This window comes from Dromiciops gliroides, chromosome X (assembly GCF_019393635.1).
Source record: "Dromiciops gliroides isolate mDroGli1 chromosome X, mDroGli1.pri, whole genome shotgun sequence".
NCBI classification, from domain to species: Eukaryota; Metazoa; Chordata; class Mammalia; order Microbiotheria; family Microbiotheriidae; genus Dromiciops; species Dromiciops gliroides.
This window is the reverse complement of record NC_057867.1, coordinates 47,076,402-47,103,693: the sequence shown is the minus strand read 5'-3', so window position 1 is coordinate 47,103,693 and position 27,292 is coordinate 47,076,402. Positions and strand designations below refer to the sequence as shown.

Sequence of the window (27,292 nt, the reverse complement as noted above, 5' to 3'; positions counted from 1 at the left end):
TGAATCTGTTTTTCCCTATTGTGACCACTCTGCCCTTGGCTTCTGATACAGACACTGCCATCAGACTTTCTGGGGACACTGCTAGGATGCTGAGGAAAAAGTACAAAGCCCTCATACCCTTTGAAGTTCACAGGGTCCCTCCAGCTAAGGGATTCAGGGAGGAGGCCTGGACTGTGGCCAAGATCTGGGGCTTTGCTCCTCCCCTTGAATCAGTTCCTTCTTAGGAGTTAGATGAAAAGCTCTTCTCAGCTGCCAGGCATTCAACTCTCTGATATAAATTTTTCCTTTTAGCTTTTAAAGCCCTATACAATTTGGCCCAAGGGTGTGCTGGAGCCAGCTCTTACCAGCTGGGGAAAGCTTATTGTTCAATTTTTAGCAGGAGCATTTACACCCTGGAAATTGACAAATATTACAAATAAGGTCTTGATTTATTGTTTTGATTGTCTACTGTAGACTTAAGAAAGTGATTGAGAAAGTGTTCATGTGGATTAAATTAAAAGATGTATCCTGTTCACAAAATTATCCCCCAGAGAGCCAATTGTTACACATATACTAGCACACCCTGCCCTGGCCCCAACCTATCCTTCTAGCCTTATTGGATTTTTTTGTGGGGCAATGAGGGTTAAGTGACTTGCCCAGGGTCACACAGCTAGTAAGTGTCAAGTGTCTGAGGTCGGATTTGAACTCAGGTCCTCCTGACTCCAGGGCCGGTGCTTTATCCACTGTGCTAGCTGTCCCTAGCCTCATTGGATATTACTGTCTAACTTGAACTCTTTGATCAAGTCAAATTGGTCTTCTTTCTATTCCTCACACAGGAGAATTTATCTCCCACCTTCATGCCTTTACAGTGGTCATGCTCCATGCCTGGAATGTGCTCTCTTCTTACTTTCATCTCAGGATGTCCCCCTCTTCCTTAAAGAGGCAGCTCAGGCACCCTATTCTACATGAAATCTTTCCTGATCCCCCCAAAATGCTAGTACTGTCCCTCCCAAACTCATTCATATTTAACTACGTTGTATTAATTTGCATTTGTCCATCTTCTATTTCTGCTCCATATATAGTTTTATATGTACTCATTTTCTCTTCCACTAGAATGATAACTCATTGCAAGCAGGGGTTATTTCATTCTTTATGCTTGTATCCACAGAGCCAAGCAAAGTTCCTGGCACATAGTAGGTGCTTAGTCTATTGATTTATCAATATGCTCAAGTTATGTGATATTTAGACGATTTATACCTCCCCTCCAAGCCTCAGTTTGCTGCTTTGTACAATGAGGGGGTTGGACTAGTTGGTGTCTAAGGTCCCTCCCAGCTCTCATAAACTATGATTAATGAACTTTTCCAGGATGTCTTCTGGTCTCTGACCACTCTCTACCCATTCTCTCTCCCTTTGACCTTTTCTTTTGCCCTTCTCTAACATCCGTATTATACAGTGCTGAGTATTCTAGCTGTCTGTGTTGGTGTTTTATCTCCTGCTGGACACTGTCCTCCATGAAGATCGAGAGGATCCCTAATCTCGATTCTGTCTCTTCTCCCTACGTCTAGCATCGTGGACAACAAGTGTTTAGTAAATGTTTGTTGATGAATTAATGGCCAAGATTATCCCACCATCCAGTACAAGTTCTCCCCCAGAAGACACATAAACACAAATGACTTCCCATTTGAACAACATGCTCCCTTCTTCCATTTTAATTGATTTTGACATTATTTCTTTTGTTAATTTTCTTCTGTTCTAAATGCAAATTGATTCCACGGAGCCGAAGTGATAAATGAGCATTCTACAGGTCCAGGGGATAGTCTCTCACGGCATGTACATACACTACTCTCTTTCATTTTGGCCTAGAAAACTCGCGACTGTCACAAGATTTCTCAGATAATGCTTGGATTATTTCTAATAAAATTCTTTATCCTCAGCTCTCAATTACAAACCATTTAAAGGGAAGCACATGGGAGGTTTTTAAGCCTCTTGCCCAGGGGGAAAGTAAACTGATGGTTCCTAGAAAAGGACACAGAAAATGGTGGAAAACGGTGTAGTCGTGTAGATATACAAATGCCTGAACCTCTGGAAAAGGGCATCACTTGGACCTCCAAAACTGCTCCAGCATTTCCTCTTAGAGAAGTGTCAACATTTAGCTTTACCACAGCATCTCTCCAGGCCTCAGTTTCCTCATCTGTAAAATGAGGAATTGGACTAAATGGCTTTGAAAATTCCCTCCAGTTTGAAATCTGGGAGACTATGAGCCTCGATCCCTCCATGTCTTCCATTCCCCTTAAACTTAGGGTTTGTCCTCACCTCAAGCTTCAGTTCTTTCGCTGAGGAGTGTTTGCCCAGGACATGACTGCTGGTCTGATTTCAGTTACCTCCTTTCCCGATCTGGACCCTATAGGCAATCAGTTTAATTATACACTGTCCCCTATGCTGGAATCCCTCCCGTCATTGTCCTATCACTGCTCAGGCCTTGCTAAACCCTATCCCGAGTTATTTCTTGTTCCCAACTTTGAGTCCCCCTCAGCTCTTTACTCTTGTTCACCTTCCACATCCAAGGAATTGCCAAGTCTTGTCGATTGTACATCTACAACATCTCTCCCATTCATCCCCTTCTCTCTACTCACATGTCTACCACCCTAGGTCAGGACTCATTACTTCTTTTTTTTTTTTTTAATAAAATATTTTATTTTTTTCCTGTTACATGTAAAGATAGTTCTCAACTTTTGTTTATACAAGCTTTCCAATTTCAGATTTTTCTCCCTCCCTCCCCTCCCTCCCCCTCCCCTAGACACAGCAGGTAATCTGATATAGGTTATATATATATATATATATATACATACATACATAATAACATTAAACATATTTCTGCATTAGTCATGTTATAAGAGAAAAATCAGAGCAATGACCAAAAATCTCAAAATAGAAAAACAACAGCACCAAAAACAAAAGAAATAGTATGGTTCATTCAGCATCTATACTCCACAGTTCTTTTTTTCCCTAGATTTGGAGATCTTCTTCCATCATGAGTTCCCTGGAACTCTTCTGTATCATTGCATTGGTTAGAAGAATATAGTCCATCACAGTAGATCAACACACAATGTTGATGATACTGTGTACAATGTTCTTCTGGTTCTGCTCATCTCACTCATCATCAGCCCACGCAAGACCCTCAAGGTTTCTCTGAACTCCTCCTGTTCATCATTTCTTACAGCACAATAGTATTCCATTACATTCATATACCACAACTTGTCCAGCCATTCCCCAATTGATGGGCATCCCCTCAACTTCCAATTCCTTGCCACCACATAGAGAGCAGCTATCAATATTTTTGTACATGTGGGTCCCTCTCCCCTTTCCATGATCTCTTTGGGAAAAAGACCCAAAAGTGGTATTGCTGGGTCAAAGGGTATGCACAGCTTTATAGCCCTTTGGGCATAATTCCAAATTGCTCTCCAGAATGGTTGGATCAGTTCACAGCTCCACCAACAATGCATTAGTGTTCCAATTTTTCCACAGCTTCTCCAACATTTATTATTTTCCTTTTTTGTCATTTTAGCCAATCTGATAGGTGTCAGGTGGTACCTCAGAGTTGTTTTAATTTGCATCTCTCTAATCATTAGAGATTTAGAGCATTTTTTCATATGGGAATAGATAGCTTTGATTTCTTCATCAGCAAACTGCCTGTTCATAACCTTTGACCATTTCTCAATTGGGGAATGACTTGGATTCTTATAAATTTGATTTAGTTCCCTATATATTTTAGAAATGAGGCCTTTATCAGAAGTACCAGTCATAAAAATTGTTTCCCAGATTTCTGCCTCCCTTCTAATTTTGGATGCATTGCTTCTGTTTGTACAAAAATTTTTAAATTTAATGTAATCACAATCATCCATTTTGCATTTTATAATATTCTCTATCTCTTGTTTGAGGACTCATTATTTCTTACCTGGATTACTGCAATAGCTTTCTAACTATTCCTAACTCAGGGCTGGTCTCTCCAGCCTCTCCCATCTCCAATTCATCCTCCACATGGCTACCAAAATTATTTTCCTAAAGCACAGGTCAGATTGTGTTCTTTCACTTCACTTTTCAAGAAGTTCTTGTGGCTCTGTAGTGTTTTGATGATGAGATACCAACTGAGAGCCCTTTCCAATCTGGATTCCCCATGCTTTTCCAGACATAGTACATATCACTTCCCTTTTCACATTCCAGACAAACCCAGCCTACTTGCCATTCTTTTTATTTATTTATTTTGCAGGGCAATGAGGGTTAAGTGACTTGCCCAGGGTCATACAGCTACTACGTGTCAAGTGTCTGAGGTCGGATTTGAACTCAGGTTCTCTTGAATCCAGGGCCGGTGCTTTATCCACTGTGCCACCTAGCTGCCCCCCATTCTTTATTTTTTAAAATTTAATTTAATTTATTTTTGTGCTACAGTTTAAGTTCTGAACTATCTCCCTCCCTCCCCTCCTCTCTCCACACTAGATAAAGTCACCATTTGATACAGATTTATAAATATAAATAAAAGCATACTGTGCATACTTCTATTTGTCAGTTCTTTCTCTGGAAGTAGATAGTATCTTCCTTCATAGATCCTTTATAGCTGATTTGAGTAGTTATAATGCTCAGAACAACTTGGTTGTCCACAATTATTCTTTGGACAATATTGCTGTTACTATATAAAACATTCTCTTGGTTCTACTCATTTCACTTTTCATTCTTTCATGCAAGTCTTTCCATGTTTTCCTAGAATCAATCTGCTCATCATTTCTTACAGTACAGCAGTATTCCATCCCTATCATAGACCACAACTTGTTGAGCCATTCCCCAACTGATGGGCATTCCCTCAATGTCCAGTTCTTTGCCACCACAAAGAGAGCTGCTATACATATTTTAGAACACATAGGTTCTTTTCCTTTTTTCCTGATCACCTTGGGAAACAGACTGAAGAGTGGTATTGTGCAGTCAAAGGGTATATAGATAGTTTTTGAACTCTTTGGGCAGAATTCCAGACTGTTCTTCAAAGTGGTTGGATCAATTCACAGTTCCACCAATAGTCTATTAATGCTTGCCATTCCTTAAATAAGATGTTTCCCCTTTTCTCTCCATGCCTTGGCACAGGCTAGCCCTTAGGACTGTAGCTCTCTCCTTCACCTCTATCTTGTAGAATCCCTAGCTTCCTTCAAAACTGAGTTCAGGGGCAGCTAGATGGTGCAGTGGATAGAGCACCAGCCCTGGAGTCAGGAGTACCTGAGTTCAAATCCGGTCTCAGACACTTAATACTTAACTAGCTGTGTGACCCTGGGCAAGTCACTTAACCCCAATTGCCTCACTAAAAAAAAAAACTGAGTTCAAGGGCCACATCAAACATGAGACCTTTCCTGATCCCTGCAGCTCTCAATGTCCCCTGAAATGTCTTTGCACTATATATATATATATATACACAGATACATACATATGTGTATGTTTTGCATTTATTTTTCCTTCAACAAATTCTCTTTTACCAGCAAAATGAAAATTTACCAGTTCTTTACTTGAAAGCAGGGGTAGCTTCATTTTTTTTTATCATTGTATCCCCAGCTATACCAGAGTTTGGCACAAATTGGATCGTAGAATCTTGGATTGAGGGTTGGAAGGAACCTTAAGAGGTCAGTAAATCCAGCCCAGCCACTTTCCATGTGAGGAACCTGAGGCTGAGAGAGTGACTTGCCTAGGATCACTACCAAGGAAGTGCCTGAGATGGTATTCAAACCCAGGTTTTCCTAAGTCTAAGTCTACTATGCCATGCTTAATACCTACTTGTTGAATAAAGGAATGAACTCCTTCCTTAGTTCATTTTCTCTCTATACTCATCAGGATTTTATTGGGGAAGTTTAGGGAGCCCTCAAGATTTTTCTTTCCTTTTAATCAATTTCCTGAGGGCACCTTTCACATCCTTATTCCTTAGGGTATAAATGAGAGGGTTCAACATAGGGGTCACTGCTCCATAAAATATCGAGATGACTTTGTCCTGGTCCTGAGACTCTTTCGATTGGGGCTTCAAGTACATATAGATGGCTGTCCCATAAAATATGGTCACCACGGTCAAGTGGGAACCACAGGTGGAGAAGGCTTTGAGCCTGGCCTCCATGGAGCGGATCCTGAGCACAGCTGCCACAATGCGGATGTAGGAGATGAGGATAAAGGTGAAAGGCAAGGGCAGTGTAAAAGTACTAATGACCAGACCCAGGATCAGGCTCATGGGGGTGTCTGAGCAGACAAGCTTCAGCATGGCTTGGATCTCACAGGTGAAATGGTTGATGATGTTGTGCCCACAGTAACTAGCTGGAATAGCAATGATTGGCATTACAGAAATGAAAAAGGCACTGACCCAGGTGCCCATGGCCATCTGCCAGCAGACCTGGTTGCTCATGATGACGGTGTAGCGCAGAGGGTTAGAGATGGCAACAAACCGGTCATAGGCCATGACAGCAAGGAGGAGACACTCAGTCATCCCCAGGAACAGGGAAGTGGTCATCTGGGCATAGCAGCCAGTGTAGGAGATGGTGGGGAAGTCCTTGAAACACTGGGTCAACACATAGGGCTCCCAGCTGGTGGAATAGCACATGTCAAGAAAGGACAGGTTGCTGAGGAAAAAGTACATGGGGGTGTGAAGCTGAGTGTCCCTTTGGATCACGATGACGATGAGGCTGTTCCCCAAAAGTGTGACCAGGTAGAGGCCCAAGAGGCCAGTGAAGAAGGCTGCCTGCACATGGGGCTGCTGGGAAAAGCCCACCAGGATGAATTCTGTGACCTCAGAGTAGTTATTTCTCTGTAGCCCAGCCATTGGGCCCCTCAACTGCAAGGGAAAGAGACAAAACAGAGCATCTTCTACATGAGAGCCAGGGGACAGGAAGAACTTTTCAGCGGCTGCTGGAATGAACATTCTCAGATTTAAGTCAAAACTGTGCTGGGCTCTTGCCAGAGGGTCAGGCTCACACTGCACATGTTGATGGAAGATGGAAAAAAGGTCTGGGGAGTTGGGAAATCATTTTCCTATAAGCAAAGTTGGTTGTTGTTTTTTTTTTTTCCTGATCTGGACCTGTGCTTTCATCAGTGTGGGGAACTTTGAGTGTGAAAATTCTCTCCAGCAATACAAATTGCCAACCCACTCATAACTTATTTAGAGAGTTACCTGGGGTACTGAATGGTTAAGTATCTTACCCGTGATCAAGTAGTTACATGGTCACTTGGCAGCCCCACTATTCACTATGACATGCTGCCTCTCATCAAAGGTTAACAAAGGATCATTTTATTCTAGAGAGAAGGAAATTGGCCACATTTACATGATGTCAATAATTTCTGGTCGATTTCATAAAAGATTCAGTGAAAGAGGTTGATTGTTGCTATAAAGAGCAAATATCCAGATGATTGACCAAGCCCTTAATTGAATTGGGTGATGCTCTTGGCATCCGGCCTTTGTATGAGATGCATCTCCCTGTGAAAATTAAATTCATAGAATCTCAAAGTTGGAAAGGAACTCAGAGTTCATTTAATCTAATCCGTGCCTGGACAGGAAGTTCTTCTTACAACATCCCCGCTAAGTGGTCATCCAGTCTCTATTTAAAGACCTCTGGTGAGGGGGAGCCTGCTCCTTCCCTAGGCAGCCCCATTCCTCTTTGGGACACTTCTAATTGTTAGGAACTGTCCGAAACTAAACTCAAGCAACCAGTTATGGTGCCAAATGAATGGTTTGGATTAGCTTTTCATTTTTCAAGAGGCTGATCACATTTCACTTAGACATAACTTAAGAAAGGAAATTAGGTTGTATCTGCATTGCTTAAAAAAACCCCTCAGTCAATCCAATGAACAAAGGGGGCAAGTTTGAACTCTTTAACATTGAGTTGGTGAAATGTTTCCTCTTTACCCACTTATTTAGAATCCATTCTACAAATTTCTTCAATCTACAGAGGGCTGATGTAGGGAGGTTCTTTTTTCTCCATACACAATCAAACACTAGCTGAAAGAAAAACCTAGAGAATTTGGTTTGACATTAAAGTTGTGGCATTGCTGAAAACAAAACAAACTAAGAGCAAAGAATCATAGATCTGTGAAATATTAGAGCTGGGAGGGACATAGAATGTTCAGACATAGGGATGGAGATTGAACCTGGCATTTCGATGCTACAGGGAAGTCCCTGGTGAGGAAAGGCCCTCTCCTAATGCAGGTCAACATCTCTGCAAATTGAAAACTTAAAGAGAGCACTGATAGGTTGAATGACTTACTGAGGGTCATGCATTCAGTATGTGTCCAAAGGGGGGACTTGAAGCCAGGTTTCTCAGTTCTGAGGGCAGCTCCACTATGCGCTGCTGCCTCTCATTGGTAGGACTTGCTTAGGTCAAGTGCAGACCAGAGAATGTTAGAATTGGGAGAGGCCTTAGAACTGAGAAAGTCAGAGCTGGAAGAGATCATGGAGATGAGTTGGTCAAATACATTCATCCGACAGAAGGAAACTGATCTCCAGAGAAGGGAAGTGACTTGTTCAAGGTCACACAGTTAACTCTTGGCAGTCGGCACTAGAACCAGAGCGTATTTTTCCCACTAAACTCTTCTGTCTCTCACTTGGAGTGAAATTTGAATAAAAGCTAAATAAAGAAACAGCTTTATATTTCTTTGACAAAATGTGTTCCATCAAGAAAGACACACAAATAAGTGAAAATTACTCACTGTGGGGAGGCAGGAGGACATCAGCAGAGATATGTGCTTCTATAACAGAGAAATATTTCGATCAGCTGTGGCAGCATGAGAGAAAGATTGTTGAACTTGGAGTCGAGGAACTTGTTGGAATCCCAGCTCCACAACTTATTCTCCATGTGACCTTGGACAAATCATTTAACTTCTCTGGGCCTCAGTTTCCTAACCTGTAAAATGAGAGGATTTTAGAGGTCCCTTCATGCTCTAAATCTCTGACCACATCCTTTATACTTCCAGGGAAGAGAAGTCTCACACAAATTGCTCTGGAGGTCGAGGGTCACATCTGGTGGGGTTATCATCCTGGAAAAGCCTGAGGATTTGGCTGTTGGCTCATATACACTGACCTGTACTTATTCAAATATTCTTGTTGACTCATCAGTGACACAACGGTCACTTCTAGGAAAGGTACCATTCACTGCTGGTGTCTGAAAGCCACCACTGTGGGGGAATGGCCAGGACAGATCAAGTTAATTCATGGCATTCATTTTCCTTCATCTATGCAGGCTTTACAATGAATCATAGAAGGCAGAGCTGGGAGGAAATGCAGAGAGCACTGTATTTAATCTCCTCATGTTTTAGACATAAGGAAACAGGTTTGGCCGAGTGAAGAGACTTTCCCAGTGTCACACAGCTTCTAAGTGGTGGGGCTGGGACTGGAACCTAGATGTTCTACTTCTCAGACCTGTGTTCCTTCCACTAAACCATGTTGTCTCTCCTTAGTACACCAGCTTTCAGTGCCCAAGGTCCCAGTACCTTGCTACTGGAGGCAGAAGATCGCCCCCATTGAGGACATTTCTATTTGTATTTTGTGACAGGGTGGGAGGAAGCTTGGTAGCTGCTAGATTAGGGGAGATCTCTTCCATTTGTATTTTGTGACAAGCTGGGAGGAAGCTTGGTGGCTGTCACACTGGCGGTGGGGGGGGTGTGGTGATCTCTTGCCAGACCCCAGATTCCACTTGCCTCAGAAAACACTCGCGGTTCACAGGAGAAATTTACGAAGTCTAGATCAGGTCTGGGGCTTCCTAACTTCAACCTTAGAGAAATGTTGCCACTTCTGGGACTTCAGGGACCAGGTCCCTGCTTTGCAATTAAGAGGTGCCTAATAGAAAAAGGGGGAGAGTCTGTGGAGGAGGAGGAGGGAGAAGGAAAAGGGGAGGGGGAGGGGAGGCACTCACTAGAGCGAGCTCATTAAAAGTTACAGGCATTTCCCCCTGAACTTCATAATGAGAGCTTAGGACCACTTCCCACTAGCACTAATTCTGGTCAGGAAATATGAGACACCTTCTTATGCCTGGAAGAGGTGTGGAGAGATTGGGATATTTCCATGGTCTGTTCCTCTGGCCTCTCTTGGGTGGCAAGATCATGCTGTATAGAGGTTGGCTGAAGGAACTGGGGGTGTTTGGCATAGAGAAGAGGAGACTTGGGGGACATGAGAACTGCCTTCAATTATTTGAAGGATTGTCATTTGGAAGGGGGATTAGGGAGGGTGAGGAGGGGAGTGAGGGGAGAGAAGGGGAAGAAGCCTTTATATAGCCACTACCATGAGCCAGGCACTGTGCTAAGCCTTTTAAGAGGATTAATTTTGTTCTTCTCGATCCCACAGGGGAGAACTAGGATCATTTGGTAGAAGCTGCGGAAAGGTGAATTGAGGGTTGAAGTCAGAAAAAACCTAGCATTCTAGAATGCTTTAAGGTTTACAAAGCACTTTACAAGCATTACCTTATTTAGTCTCACAAAAACCCTGAGAGGTAGGCACTATTATTATCCTCATTTTATAGAAGAGGAAACTGAGGCAGGTAGGGCATACATGACTTGCCCAAGGTCACACAGCTAGTAAGTATATAAGGTCGGATTTGAACTCAGGTTTTCCTGACTCCAGGTCCTGCCCTCTATCCACTGTACCACCTAACTGCCTAGCAAACTTCCTAACAATGAAAGCTGTACAATAATCTATTGGGCTGCCTTAGAAGTAACAACAACAACAACAACAAGTATTTATATAGTGCTTCAAGTTTGCAAAGTCCTTTACACATATTATCTCATTGGATCCTTGCAACAACCCTGGGAAGTAGGCATTATTATCCCCATTCTCCAGGTGAGGAAACTGAGGCTGAGGAAGGTGAAGTGACTTGCCCAGGGTCACACAGCCAGTACGTATCTAGGGCTGGATTTAAATTCAGGTCTTCTTGACTCCAAATCCATTCAGTATTGAGCATACTCTATTCAGTATGCCACCTGGATTCTCCATTACTGGATGAAGGTCTCTGAACAGAGGTAAAGGACATCACGTAGGGCCTTCCTGTCCTGATGACTTGTGAGATTCCTTGCAGCTCTGAGATTCTGTGATTCTTTAGCCCTTCAGAAGCCCCAGGGGTCACTGGATTCTCTGATAACTCCCAAGTGAGTCCAGAAGATGTGGCTGTATTCTTTGACCTAGATACTGAAAAGTTCTAGGTGAGGTGGATTCTACTCCAGGATGGGGCAGTGTCTATGGTGGCAGCTGGTATAAATTTGCAGGGTTTCTCACATTTTTGTGTGTTACAGACTCCTTGGGCAGTCTGATAAAGCCTATGGACCTTTTCTCATAATAATATTTTAAATACAGAATATGAAATACACATGAATACAAATGAAATCAATGATATTGAAATACAGTAAGCAAAACATTTAAAAAACCCCCCACCAAATTCATGGACTTTAGGTTAACATCCCCTGGATGGAAAGCTCATTGAACTTAGAATCAGATACCTGAGCAAGTAATTTCCTGTCTCTGAGTCTCAGTTTCTTCATCTGTAAAACAGGGTTAATAATGTCTAACTGTCTCCATGTTGAGATTGTGAGAGAAGTGCTTGGCAGCCCCCCAGAAAGTGCTATAGAAATTTAAGATACCGATAGTAATGGAAACAAAGCCAGAACCCTTTAAATGTTAGATCTCTGATCTGGGACAAGGCCAACCAGATGGGTGTCAGACTACAGGAAGGGAGGCCACAGGTAGTGAAATGTCTCTGATAGGACAGCAGTTGGCTCATTCACCACGCTATCTAGGAGCCTGGCCTTTGATAATTTCTCATCCTTGGGTCACTGATTCCAAGTGCGATTTTGGCAATTGATTACAGACAAGAAAGTGTCTTTCTGGAAAGAAAAAAAAAGACTAGAGTTTGCTAATTTATTTTCCTCTTTTGAAAATGAAATTATAAATAAATGTTTTTGGTTAATTAGGCAGCTACTAAAGCCTTAGCTTGAATGAACAAATGAATGAAAAAGCATTTATTAAACCCTTAAGATGTGCCAGGCACTGTGCTACCTTCTGGGGATATAGACAAAACAATGTGAGACATTCCCTGCCCTGAAGGAGTTTACATTCTAATAGTGGGAGAAAACATATAAGGGAGTGTTGGCTAGGAAGATTTTGGCCAGAGGAGACACAGGGATGGTGGATTGATAAATAGGGTGCTTGGTCAATTGCCATACTCTTTTTTTGCTGGGCAATGAGGTTTAAGTGACTTTCCCAGGGGCACACAGCTAGTAAGTGTCAAGTGTCTGAGGCCGGATTTGAACTCTGGTCCTTGTGAATCTAAGGCTGGTCCTTTATCTACTGCACCACCTAGCTGCCCCCTAATTCCTATACTCTTTCCAGAAGCAATGGTAGTATTGATTTGGTTACTGGGCTCCGACTTTTAAGAATTTTGGGAGATAGGCTCAAGACCTCCCAGCATGGTGTGCCATTACCAGAGAAGGTACTGTGCTCTATGAACAAAGCAGAATTGAAGTAGCTCAAAAGAAGTGTGAGACGCACAAATTTAAAGAATCCACCTCAAATGTTCACATGGACTATTTGTGCCTTACCTGTGGTAGAGCCTTCCAAGCTCACACTGGTGCCTGCCATGTAGTTAGCTTTTAATAAATGCCTGTTGATTGAATGACTGATTGCCTTGTTGTTTGTAAGGGTAGTAGCTCATCTAGGCCACTAATAAAGCCAAACACTCTCCTTCCCCTAATAAGTGATCTTTGATGAGCCCTTGGACATGCGTTTGCATCTGAAGTCCCTTCCAGCTTTCTATGTGTGACCTTGGGTAAATCACTTCACTTTCTTGGCTCTCAGGTTTTCCCTCTATAAAACAGGGGTTGAACTAAGTGGCTTTTGAAGCCCCTTCCAGCTCTAGATCTAGTATTGGTACCTGGTGGTACCAATATAATCCTTTGTATCTAACCTGAGTTTTATTGCCGTTTCTTATTGCCTGTGTTATACATGTTATTCTTTGGACTCCACCGTCTTCATTCTCAACACTTACAAGTTTTCTTATATTCTTTGAATTGTACAATATTCCATTCTTTACCATGTATTCACCTGTAGTAATTTGTTTAGCAAATACATATAGTTTGCAACTTTTTGCTATTAAAAATAGTGCCTCTATGAATATTTTTTTTGGTAAGGCAATTGGGGTTAAGTGACTTGCCCAGGGTCACACAACTAGTAAGTGTTAAGTGTCTGAGGTTGGATTCGAACTCAGGTACTCCTGAATCCAGGGCCAGCACTTTATCCACTGTGCCACCTAGCTGCCCCAATATTTTTGTACACATGGGTTATTTCTCACCCCAATAACCTCATTGATGTTTAAATCCTATAATTTTTTTTTAAATCTTAAAAGTATTTTATTATTTTCCAGTTACATGTAAAGATAGTTTTCAACATTTGTTTTCATAAGATTTTTCATACCAAATTTTTCACTCTCCTTCCCTTCCCTCCCCCCTCCCCAAGACAGAAAGCAATCTGATATAGGTTTTACGTGTACAATCACATTAAACATATTTCTGCATTAGTCATGTTGCGAAAGAAGAATCAGAACAAAAGGGGAAAACCTCAAAAAAGAAAAAACAGAAACAAAAACAAAAGTAGAAATAGTATGGCTCAATCTGTATTCAGAATCCACAGTTCTTTTTTTCTGGATGTGGAGAACATTTTCCATCATGAGTTCTTTGGAATTGTCTTGGATCATTGTATTGCTGAGAAGAGCTAAGTCTATCACAGTTGTAAATCCTATAATTCTATCTCTGAGTCAAAAGATTGGGACAATTTCACATATTTTATTGCATAAATCCAAATTGCTTTCCAAAATAGTCTGACTGGTATTCCTGTCTTTCCATAGTCTCTTTATTTTTGTCTGTTCAACTTCTGTCTTTTAGCATTTTTGCTGATATGATGTGTGTGTGAGGTGATACCTATAGAGGTGTTTCAATTTGCATTTTTCTTTCAGCAATTTCATATACTTTTCCAGATGATTGTTTATAGTTTGAATTTTTCATTTCAAAAGTGGTTTGTTCATATCCTTTGGTCACTTATTTATTGTGGAATAGCTTTTATTCTTATACCTTTGTGTCAATTGTCTGCAACTTTTGGATAGCAGACTTTTATCATCAATATTTAATGAAAAGTTCCCCCCATTTGTATCTTTTTTCCTCTTTCTAGCTCCATTGATTTTCTTTTTCTTTTTTTTTTGTGGGGCATTGAGGGTTAAGTGACTTGCCCAAGGTCACACAGCTAGTAAGTGTCAAGTATCTGAGGCCAGATTTGAACTCAGGTCCTCCTGAATCCAGGGCCAGTGCTTTATTCACTGAACCACCTACCTGCCCTGCTCCATTGATTTTCATTCTGCAAAAGCCTTTTATTTTTATTAAAATTAAAATGGTATTTTCCAGCTTTTATGCTCTGCTCTATTTATCCTGCAGCTGGTCACAAATTCTTTGCTTAACTACAGTTGTAAAAGATATAAGACTTCTATTCTCTAACTTTTATCTGGTGTGACTTTTAATATTCAGATCATTTATCCATTTGGAAATGATTGTGCCATATGGTATAGATTTCTGACCTTAAAATGGTGTAAGATGATGCTCTAAAGCCATTTTCTGCAAAACTGCTATCCAACTTTACTAGCAGTTCTTGTTTATAAAAAGATAATTTTTCCCCTTGTAGTTTGTGTTATAATTATTATCTACTCTTACTTTTAAGTCTTGTTTATATCATCAGTCAAATCTATTTTTTCCATTTTTTATCCACTAAAAATTTTTGGATAATTACTATTTTATGATATAATTTGAGACCTCCTTATGCCAAACCCAATTTTCTTACTTATTTGATGGTTTCTTTTCACATTCTTCACCTTTTGTTCCACCATATGAATTTTGTCATTATTTTGTCTAATTCTCTAAAGTATCCCTTTAGCAATCTAGATGGCATAGCACTGAATCTGCAGGGTAATACAGGCAGTGTCATTTTTATTGCATTTCCAGTCATGACTATTGCTATTTCCCCCTATTATTTGTCTTCTTTTATTTCCGAAAAAATTGTTTTGTAGTTGTACATATATGTCCTGTTGTGGTACATCAGCTCCCAAATACTGAATGCATTTTGTTATTACTTTCAATAACATTTCTCTGTATAGCTCTCATAATTCTTGGATTTTGTTAGTACTATACAAAAAGGTTAATGGCTTTTTATGGATTTATTTTGTATCTCCCGCTACTTTGCTTGAGCTGTTTATAACATAGCTCTGTTGTTGTTTATTCTCTAGGTTTTGCAATGTAAACCATTTTATTGTTCACAAATAGAAATCATTTTATCTCCCTTTTGTCAATGCTTATTACCTTAATATGTTTTTTTCTTTCTTATTAACATGGTTAAGCTGTCTGGTACTATGCTAAATTACAATGTTGGCCACCCTGGCTTCACTCAAGGGAGGCAGCATTATACAAGAGAAAGCACACTGGCTCTGGAGTCAGGGAATGTGGGTTTAAATCTCATCTCTGATGCTTATTACTGATATAGCCTTGGGTAAGTCACTTCACTTCCTTAGACCTCAGATCCCTCATCTATAAAATGAGGAGGTTGGAGTAGTTCTTTCTAGGTTTAAAGCTGTGATCCTATCACCCTTGGTTTTATTGGGAAAGTTGCCATCATATCTCCATTATAGATAATGCTAGCTCTCAGTTTTATAGAAGGGAAAGGTCTTTTCATTCCCATTATTCTTAATGTTTTTTTTAAACATAAAGTGCTATGTTTTATGGAAGGCTTTTTCCAATATCTAGTGATGTAATCATGTGGTTTTTGTTGTTATTCTATTAATATGATTTATTAGCTCTGCAAAGTTTTTCCAAACAAACTCTTTTTGCCATCAAGGACAGTGAAGCCACCACATTTAGATTCTAACATCACAGTCCAGGATGTACTTTTAGAGGAAGTGGAAATCGTACTGAAGCAAACAAACATAAAAAAACAGCTGGACTAGAGCAAGTATATACAGAGGAGATTCATGCTGAAGGTTATAGAATTGGGGGGTGACAGAGACCGGGGCTGGTGGTTTTGAAAGATTTGGTTTCAAGGCATTTGGAGCAAAGGTGTGGGAAAAATCATGGACTTTATTAGGAAAAAAGGTGACAGACACAAGCAATAGCTAATAACCTTCATGCTTACTTTCCCATCTACATAAAATTTTGATGAGAATCATTTACATAAGTATCAAAGGCATACTGGGTGAGGGGATGAAGAGGGAACAGGCAGCCTTTCACAAATGATTGTCCATGGGAGAACACATCTTTACTGTCACACAATCGAAGGTATAGAGAATACAAGATCCCTCTGGGTTACTGTTCGTCAACTATTAAAAAAAGCATTGTTTTGGCAGAGCAGAAGGCCATCTTAGAGGCTCTCTTCCAACAAGGCTTCTCCCCATTCATAGATCAAAACTGTAAGGGTCCTTGAAAGATATAACAGATAGGGACAGCGAGGTGGTGCAGTGGATAGAGCACCAGCCCTGGAGTCAGGAGTACCTGAGTTCAAATCTGACCTCAGACACTTAACGCTTACTAGCTGTGTGACCCTGGGCAAGTCACTTAACCCCAATTGCCTCACTAAAAAAAAAGAAAGAAAGAAAGATAAAATCTTGTCCTATCACTCTTTGATCTTGAATGGAAAGTGAGGCACAAAGGAGGGAGATGTATGCCCACCAAAGGCATTTGCCACCTCCATGGAAGAGATCGCAAGCAGAGTCCAAGTCTGAGAATAATTCCCAGAGATGGCAAGGTATGCCACATGCTTTTGTTTGTGGATGACATTGTGCTGATTGCATCCAACTTGGGGACACTGGAGAGTCTACTAAATGATATCCATGATTTGGCTTGACTAACCCTGCGGAAATCAGGAAGATTGATAAAGAATGACCACTGTGTATGCTATTATATGTTGTCTGATGGCAACCTATAGAGCTTGATCCTCAGTATGGATACTTCGGACAGTCATTGCAAACGGATGATGACTTGGACTCAGAATTGAATAGTAGGAGGAAAACCAACTGGATCGCCTTTGGGAAACTGCACAGGGCTTTTAATGATCCCCAAGCTTCTCCTAGAAACAAAGGAACACAAAATTAATTATTTTTTAAAATTGTCTATTATTATTGTTAAATTGAAAATTGTCAATATTATATTGGTACATAGATAGAAAATCGCCTATATTATTATTACTATTTTATTATTATTTATTATAATAACTATTATTATATTTTATATACTACTATTATATATTATTTATTATAATTACTACTACTATTATTACTACAGTGACATATGCATTATACGGACAAACATAAAATGCATTATATTTTAAAAACATAATATATATTATACTGACAAACATAAAAAACACAAACATTTCTATGTACCAAAAAGAACCAAAAAAACATGATACTGTGACTCTCTACGCATACAGCTTTTTTTCCTAAAGTGTATATGAAATTTAACATGGTATTTCCAACATTGTCTTGTCTGTAACTCCTTTTGAACTTCTTTCTTTTATGTATTTTTTGGGAGGCAATCAGGGTTAAGTGACTTGCCCAGTGTCGTATAACTAGTAAGTGTCTGAGTCTGGATTTGAACTCAGGTCCTCATGACTCCAGGGCTGGTGCTGTATTCACTGTGCCACCTAGCTGCCCCTTTATATATATTTTTTAAAAAATTTATTGGGGGCAGCTAGGTGGTGCAGTGGATAGAGCACTAGCCCTGGATTCAGGAGTTCCTGAGTTCAGATCCGGCATCAGACACTTGACACCTACTAGCTGTGTGACCCTGGGCAAGCCACTTAACCCCCATTGCCCCGCCCCCCCAAATTATTGATGCTCTTTTTCTTTTCTTTATTTTAGCCTTTACTATCACTAAGTAATAATGCCCCCCTCTCCCCATCCCCCTCAGGACAGGGGATAGGTGTGTGTGTGTGGGGAGAATTTGTCCTGACAAAAAAGCCCCATTCTTTTTTTTTTTTATTAATTTTTTTTTTTTTTTTGCGGGGCAATGAGGGTTAAGTGATTTGCCAAGGGTCACACATCTAGTAAGTGTCAAGTATCTGAGGCTGAATTTGAACTCAGGTCCTCCTGAATCCAGGGAGGGTGCTCTATCCACTGCACCACCTAGCTGCCCCCAAAAGCCCCATTCTTTATAACAGATAAGTCAAACGAAACAAATCCATAGATTTCCCATATCCAAAACTGTAAGGTCTCATTCTGTGCTTTTAATCCATCATCTCTCTGCCAAGAGGTGTGTAGCCTGCTTCAATATCAGTTTTCTTTAGCCATGGTTGGTCATTGCAGAGATCTGAAGTCCTTCAAAATTGTTTTCCTTACAGTTCTGCAGTTATTTGTATACATTATCCTCCCAGCCCCGCTTACATTATTCTACATCAGTTCATACAAGTCTTCCCAGGTTGCTTTGAATCTGTCCTTTTCAGCATTGAAAAATGACTAACAGGATCTTTTATTTGCCCCAAATAAGGCTTTATTTACATTATGATATGACATTTGAAAAAAAAAACCCTGCATCAATTATTCTTTCAATCACACTTGGTTTTAAAACAAAAATTTCCTACTGTAAATATAACTGAAGAAAAGATTTAAAATTCTAATATACTAGAATTGTTTTTCCTCCCAATTCTCATTTCAAAATTTGAGATTACATGCAAAGCCCACAGCAGTTTTAACATTAGGCTAGAAGCTAGAAGGAATCTGATATTTTCAGAAATGTATTTGTTTCTCATTGAATTTTATCTGCAGTATTCAAAATTATGGAGTTCTTTTATACAAGAGAAAACACCTGAAGGCTTATTTAAATGATCTGAAATAAAAATTGGCTTTTCATGGTACTTTTAGGTAGACTTTAGAGTCTTCTCCCTTGTGTATTTCTAGATGAAGTTTTCTTTATCTGATACTGTGAAGGTTTTACAATTCTTTAATATGGCCCCTGCTATGCTAAAATGAGACTTATTTTGGTTTTCTGGAAGAATCATTTCTATACCTCAGGTGTCCACTCATTTAACCCAATCAGCCGTTGTTGTTGTTGTTGTTGTTGTTGTTGTTGGTTTACTATGTGTTAGGTGATGTGCTAAACACCGGTAATAGAAAGGTAAAAAACCCACAAAAATAGTCCCTACCCTCGAAGAGCTGATGTTCCAATGGGGAAAAATACATTTAAATGATGAGGTATATACAAAATAAATGCAGAGTAGGGAGAAGGTAATCTCAGAAGGAAGGGTACTACTGGGGGTAGAATGGGAGAATGACCCTCTTGAAGAAGGTGGTGTTTGAACTGAATCTTGAAGGAAGCCATAGATGTAGAGAGTTAGAGATAAGGAGGGTGGGCACTCCAGGCATGCGGGGCAGGGGGAACAGCTCATGCAAAGACACAGAGGTGGGAGATGGAATGTTGTGTTTCAGGCATAGCAAATAGGTCTGTGTTGCTGGACTCTGTAGGGTATGGAGGTGACTAAAATGTGAGAAGACTGAAAAGGTTGGAAGGGGCCAGCTAGTGAAAAGCTTTAAATGCCAAAGAACTTTATATTTGATCCTGCTAGCAAGAGGGAGTCATTGGAGTTCATTGAATAGGAGTGTGACATGGTCAGACTTACAGTGCTAGAGTCAGCTTGGACCAGCTTGTGAGAGCTGACGGTTAAATTTTCAGTGTGAGCATTTCCACCTCAGAAATCGACAAATGATACAAATCAGGGATTGATATATCATTTTGTTGATTGTTTAGACTTAAAGTGATAGAGAAAACATTAATACTGCAGATTAAAATGCAGATTAAACTTAAAAGGATGTCATGGGTACATTATTTTGGAGATCCAGTTGCTAAACATTTACCAACACAACCCGAGTCTTTAGAAAAATCACCTTGGCAACTGAGTGGAGAATAGATTGTAGGGTGGGGACACTTGAGGCAGGGAAACTGATTAGAAGGTTATTGCGGAAGGCCAGGTGAGAGGTGATAAGGACTTGAACTAGGGTTGGGGCTAAATGAGTGGAGACAAAAGCCCATGTGTGAAAGATGTTGTGACAGAAATAACAAGATTTGGCAACAGATGAGATATGTGGAGAGAGCGAGAGTGAGGAGTTGAGCAGGACACCAACTCTATGAATCTAGGAGCCTGGAGGAATGGTGGTGCCTTTGGTAATGAGGGGAAGTTGGGAAGTGGGGTGGGTTTGGGTAGAAAGATAGGTTTTGGACATGTTGAGTTGAGTTATAGGACATCCAGTTTGAAATATTTTAAAAGTATTTGGTTATGTGAGATAAGCTCAAGAGAGAGGCTAGGATTGGATATATAGATGTGGGAGTCATCTTCAGAGAGATGATAATTGGGGGGCAGCTAGATGGCGCAGTGGTTAAGCACCGGCCCTGGATTCAGGAGTACCTGAGTTCAAGTCCGGCCTCAGACACTTGACACTTACTAGCTGTGTGACCATGGGCAAGTCACTTTACCCCCATTGCCTGCAAAAAAAAAAAATTATAAAAAAAACAAAACAAAACACAGAGAGATGATAATTGAACACATAGAACTAATGAGATCACCAATGGAAATAGTATAGAGGGAAAAGAGGAGAGAGTACACGATAAAGCATTGAGGGACACCAATAGTTTTGGGGCATGAATAAGGATAAAGATATAGCACAGGAGACTGAGAAGGCACAGACAAGCAGTCAGGAGAACCTTGCAAGATCAATGTTACAAAAACCCATAGAGAAGAAAGTATCCATTAGGTTATCAACAGGGTTGAGAAAGGGCTATTAGATCGAGCAATTAAGAAATCATTGGTAATTCTGGAGAGAGCAGATTCAGTTAAACGATGAGGATAGAAGCCAGATTACAATGGATAATTGTGAAAGTGAAAATGAAAAGAGAAGTGGAGGCACCAAGTGTAGATAGTAGCTCTTTTCAAGGAGTTTAATAGATAAGGGAAGGAGAGATAATAGGATGCTAGATGGTGGGGATAGTAGGATCAGGTTAGGGTTTTTTGAAGATGGGAGAGACATAGGAATGTTTATAGGACACAAGAAGGGAGCCAGTGGATAGGGAGAGATGGAAGATTAGCACTCTAAAAAATTTGGTTTTGTCTGGGATAGTGGGTAAATGTAAATACCACCTTGAAACCTTGCCTTTGGGTCCCACAAGTTTCCTCTTGAGGTACAACTAGTTCAATCACAGGCCAACCCTGTTTCCATTAGTTGTGAGGTAGAGGTCCAATGACCCAAAGGTGTTTGGAGAGCTTTCCTCCTCTGCAGGGTCAATCCCCTCAGAAGATCTAGTGTTCTTATTGGTGTCAGTAGTCGTGTCCCTGGAATAACAGTGGCTTATGGTAGTGTCTGCATCAGAACCTGAGAGACACACTGAGGACAAACTAGACATATGGAGGAAAGGCAGCTGTAGGGAGGTTGGCCTATCAGAATGGAGAGAATTGAAGGCTATGGACTCTACAAAGGCATTGACCCTTAGAGAGCTATATCTAATGGGAACTTCAAGAAAACTCTACAAAGGAAGAAAAGGGCTACCAGTAATCAGGATCTGTGAGTTACCCCTTTGCCACAGGAGTTCTCTAAATTAGAGCCTGCTCTCTCCAGGGACCCTGCATTTGTGTGTGGGGAGCGAGTATGCTTCTGTTTTGTTTTATTTTGGTGGTTTTGGTGGGGAGTATTTTTTGTAATTATCATCCTTACTAATCCCACTGAGTAAATGCCCTTTTTAAAAGCTAATCGAGTCTAGCTGATAATCATTTGGAAGCACACTGGTGGGGGTTTATGAGTGAATATACTAGAAAGACCCTAATTGGTTTATCAATATTATTGATCCTTTAAAAACCCAGTTTTGTGCATCATTGCAATCACTGATTTTCAGGTCTGTTTATTTAGCTTTTGTTTTAAAATAATTTTCTCTTTTTTGTCCCTGTTTTAGAAAAAATAATTCATTTATTTTATAATTTTTTAAAGTTACATGTTTAATTCATTAGTTTTGTTTTTATACACACATATGTGTGTGTTTATACACACACACAGAGAAATTGATATAGAGTGAAGAAAACAGAGTCATGCTAACAGTGTACTACAGAGTTTAAATTAAATGAAATGACCAATATTGACTCTAGAGGACTGAAGATGAAACACGATTCCTTCCTGCATTAGAAAGGTGGCGGTTACAGGTACAGTATATTGCATTCCCTATTAGATTCAGTATCAGTTTTGCTTAACTGCTTTTCTTTATTATAAGGGAGAGTTCATTTGAGAGTGGTTATTGGGAAATGATTGTGATGTAAAAACCCCCCAAAACATCAATAAAACATTTTTAAAAGTGATAAAAATATATGTCAGAGATAGAAATTTAAGGACTAATTAAACTGTATACTATAAATTTTGATATGTTACCTCACTATTAATATTCTCTTTAATTTTTCACAGTTTCATGATTTAGTTTTTGACCTACTCATTATTTCAGGTTTTTTCTAGTTTTAGGTTGGCATCTGTTGTTCATATTTCCTTTATTATTTACAATCCTATTACATTATGATTTATTTTAAAATGTGTTTAGGCTTTCAAGTTTTCTCTGTTTATGAACTTTTTATGCTACTGGAATCCACAGACCCCTTGAGGGTCCATGTATGGATTTCCAGTGGTTCATGAAGTTGGATGGGAAAACATTGCATCTCTATTATCATTGGCCTCAATCTGAAATCGAGCCTTTCCCTCAATTATGATTATAAACAATGAAGCATTATTCCAAGAAGGGTTCCATAGCCTTCACCAGACTGGTATGGATAGGATTCTGTGATACAAAAAAGGTTAAGAACCTTTGTCCTAGACCATGGCTAATTTTTTTAAAGTCTCACATGAACCTTATAAATATACTTTTTGAGATTCCCATTAAGTAGTCTCCGTAGAATGAACAAAGCCAGTTTTTTCAACATTCTATTCATCAGTGATTTCCTTATTTATCTTTCTCTATTTCCTGTAGGTAGAGTATTATTGAGTTATGTTTTCTAATTCATTTTGCAACTTCATTCCTTTTTATGGATCTATTAACATTCTACTTCATTAAATTTGGTTTTATCTCCATGGGGAAACATGGAAGGAAACAGTGATCTTTTCTCATGATTATAGCATGTAAGTGCTAAATCATCAAATCATCACCTGATTTTTTCAGTCTATATCCTACTTGACCACTCTGCAGTTTTTGACACTGTGGATCATTACCTCCTCCTAGATATTCCCTCCTCCTTGGACTTATGTGATCTTGCTCTTTTCTAATTCTACTATGTCTGGCCACTTCCTTTTCATCTCTCTTACTGAATTGGGTTTTTAAAAATTAATTTCTTTTTTTGCAGGGTAATGAGGGTTAAGTGACTTGCCCAGGGTCACACAGCTAGTAAGCGGCAAGTATCTGAGGCTGGATTTGAACTCAGGTCCTCCTGAATCCAGGGCCGGTGCTCTATCCACTGCTCCACCTAGCTACCCCCTCTCTTACTGAATTGTTATTCATATTAAGCCCACTAAGCATGGATGTCCCCACGATTCTTTCCTGGGCCACCTTCTATTTTCTCTTTACACTCTGTCTTGGTGATTTCATCAGCTCTTCTGAATTCAGTTATCATTTATACACAGGTCTCTCTCAAATCTATGTCTCCATCTCAAATCTCTTCCCTGAACTCTAGTCTCACATTATCAAATGCCTTTTGGAATCTCCATCTGGATGCCTGATCAGCAGCCAAAACTTAACATGTCCTTTCTCGATGAAACCTCCTCTAAACTCTTCCATTCCAGTTGAGGGCTCCATTACCCTTCCTGTCACCCAGGCTTGCCACCTCAGACTTATCCTTGACTCTTTCCTTTCCCTATCCTCCCATATCCAATTAGTTCCCAAGTTTTGTCATTTCTGCCTTCACAGAAATTTTTTTCTTGTGAGGCAATTGGGATTAAGTGACTTGTCCAGGGTCACACAGCTAACACAACAAATTTTATATCCATCCCTTCTCTCCCCTCACATAGTCATCACTCTTGTTTAGCTCCTCTTCCCTTTTCATCTGGACTACTGTCATAGATTCATGATTGGCCTCCCTGATTCATCTTGCTCTCCAATATACCTACTCCATATACCTAACAAATCCATATTCCTACACTTGACTCAGGTACTTGGGGATTCTATAATTCACGGGGTATCTACTGAGCATGGAAATATCCATTTCTCAGGATAGCTAATCTTTGGTCTGTATGGCAACAGAAAGGCTGAAGATGACACCCAGGGACTCAGGCTCATATAAGACAAGCACATATTCCCACTGTCATATTCCAGTAGCCACCATTGTCATTGGGTGCAGAGGGGAGAGACATACACTCCCTCCCTTGCTGGAAGTCCAAGAGAGAAAGGACCAGAAGAGAATCCCAAAAGGGAAGGCCCCAAAGAGACAGAACTATTTTCCTTCTCTTCTTACAGACTACAGAGTGGATGGCTCCTTCTGACTTAGTTGCCAATCATCTTTGACACAATCCCCTCCCCCGAACACCAGGGATCAATCAGGAGATATTGTGTCACTCCAGCAAGGTGCATATTACTTGGAAAAGAGACAGGGTGCATGTCCAGTTCCTTAGAAGTTTCCCTAGTCCAGCAAATCATAGGTTTCTCTGATCTCCTCTGTTATACCTGTTTGCTAATAGAAAATGGAAGGATACTTAACCACTATTCACACTTGAACTGCTTTTAGCAAGCAATCAGAGGCTTTGCTCTTAAGGGGACTACTGCATCTAACAGCCACAACAATCCATTAGGAGAAATGATGCTCTGGCTTGGAACCAGACAGAACTCACTCTACGGAGCAATATCAATGTATACTGTTCCATCTATGGGGGAGGGCAATAATTCATTCATTCACCAAATATTTATTAAGCTTCTGCTGTGTGCAGAAAATTAGGGATGTCTCTGGGAAAGATAGAAAGTTGAGATAAGACCTAGTGGTCTATGCCCTAATAGAATCCACAGTCAAAGAGAAGGATGATAAATATACGTACATAGCTGTAATGCATGAATATACATGCACACTGGAAAGGAGAAGAATAAAGTGGTATGTGAGGTCTGAGGGCTAACATAGTCTCCAGCAGGGGGATCATGGGAGAGACCTTCCTGGAGGATGTGGCACTTGAGGAGGGTTTTCAGTGTTTGGGAAGAATTCAGTAGGCAAAGAGAAGAAAGGAGAAAATTCTAGGCATGAATTGACACATGATAGCATGAGAATTATGTGTGTGTGTGTGTGTGTGTGTTTTCGTTTGACTAAAGCATAGAGGGTGGAGATGGGGATAATCTGAGATAAGAGATGGTTGCCCCCACATGGGTACCTTCCCTTCCAACCCTCCCCCCTTCAGCTCCCTTTAATGTGTTATCTTCCTCTGTTAGAACATAAGCTCCTCCAGGGCAAGGACTGTTTTTCACTTCACTAGGATTTGTATTCCCAGCATTTAGTACAATGTTTTACATGTAGTAAGTCCTTAACAAAGGCTTGTTGAGAGCAGCTGGGTGGCGCTGCAGTGGATAAAGTACCAGCCCTGGATTCAGGAGGACCTGAGTTCAAATCTGACCTCAGACACTTGACATTTACTAGCTGTGTGACCCTGGGCAAGTCACTTAACCCCCATTAGCCCACAAACAAAACAAAACAAACAAACAAAACCCAAATGCTTGTTGACTTGTGCTAGATTGGTCTTGGATGCCAGAGAAAGGAGGTATAACTTTTCAGTAGAGTCATGCTGTGACAAGATGTTTGCATACAGCATGTTGCTGGAGATTGGTGTCTGCTGGCAGATAGAAATCCTTCAATGCCTACCAACTTGAGCTTGTCAAGCATGTGAGACTCTGACTGAGGCAATCATCCTTTTCCCACCCTGGAGGAAAAAGGAGAACTGAAATCTTGTGAGAGGCAACAAGTGCCTGAGAGCACTGAGAGATATTCACCAAGGGTTATGGGAGACTGCTGCTGCTCAAGTTGAGGAGAGGTCACCCTAAGCTGGTGTAGAGAGGCAGTAGTCTGCTGCCTGTCTCTGCCATGGACTCTACAGTCAATAATGGTTTCCATAATGGTGCTGCAGCTTTTGTAGCCAGGTATCTTCAACTGTAGCCTGAGCAAGGGAATGGGAGAGGACAAGAGCCTGGATGTACTGGGATGTCACTTAGGGCCACTTCTGTTGCTGTGTCTGTCACTACCCCAACTGGTATTGAGATGCTGGGAAAATACTGGAAACAAACAAGGTGGATGTCACCTTGAGTGGATGAAGAATGATTATCCCTGTCCTTGTTGACAAGAATAAAACCAGTGATGCTCCTACTTTATTTCTTTTTAAAAATTTTTATTTGAAGTTTTTTTCCAGTTACATGTGAAAAGCCATTTTTGAGCAAGCAATCTGATCTAGGTGATACATTACAATTATGTTAAACATATTTCTACATTAGTCATGTTGTAAGAGAAGGATCAGAACCAAAAGGAAAAAAACCACAAGAAAGAACAAACAAGAACAATAAAAGCAACAACAAAATTGAAAATAGTATGCTTCAATCTGCATTCAGATTCCACAGTTCTTTTTTGTTTGTTTGTTTGTTTTTTTGGTTGAGCAATGAGGGTTAAGTGACTTGCCCAAGGTCACACAGCTAGTAAGTGTCAAGTGTCTGAGGCCGCCACAGTTCTTTTTATGGATGTGGAGGGAATTTTCCACCATAAGTCTTTTGCCATTGTCTTGTATTGCTGAGAAGAGTTAAGTCTATCACAGTTGATCATCCCACAATGTTGTTGATACTGTGTACAATGTTCTCTTGGTTCTGTGCTCATTTCACTCAGCATCAGTCCACTTAAGTCTTTCCAGGTTTTTCTGAAATCCATCTGCTTATCATTTCTTACAGCACAATAGTATTCCATTACATTAATATACCATAACTTGTTTAGCCATTCCCCAATTGATGGGCATCCCCTGAATTTCCAATTCTTTGCTACCACAAAAAGAGCAGCTATGAATATTTTTGTACATGTGGGTCCTTTTCCCTTTTTTATGCTCTCTTTGGGATATAGACTTAGTAGTGGTATTGCTGGGTCAAAGGGTATGTCCATTTCATTGTTTTGGTCTTTTATTTTTTGTTTTTGTTTTTGTTTTTGTTTTTGTTTTTGCAGGGCAATGAGGGGTAAGTGACTTGCCCAGGGTCACACACAGCTAGTAAATGTCAAGTGTCTGAGGCC

At 40.3% G+C, this 27,292-nt stretch overlaps 1 protein-coding gene across 1 annotated transcript; it reads right to left on the bottom strand.

Annotated features, from left to right (window-relative positions):
- Nucleotides 1–5,872: 5,872 nt before the first annotated feature.
- On the bottom strand, nt 5,873–6,814 carry LOC122733946 (olfactory receptor 13H1-like). The gene has a single exon (XM_043974645.1). The coding sequence runs from the start codon at nt 6,812–6,814 to the stop codon at nt 5,873–5,875; it is 942 nt and encodes a 313-aa protein (XP_043830580.1).
- Between the last annotated feature and the right edge of the window lie 20,478 nt (nt 6,815–27,292).

What these genes read in the sequence shown, in the direction of transcription:
- LOC122733946 (XM_043974645.1), bottom strand. Translation starts at nt 6,814, where the DNA reads ATGGCTGGGCTACAGAGAAATAACTACTCTGAGGTCACAGAATTCATC.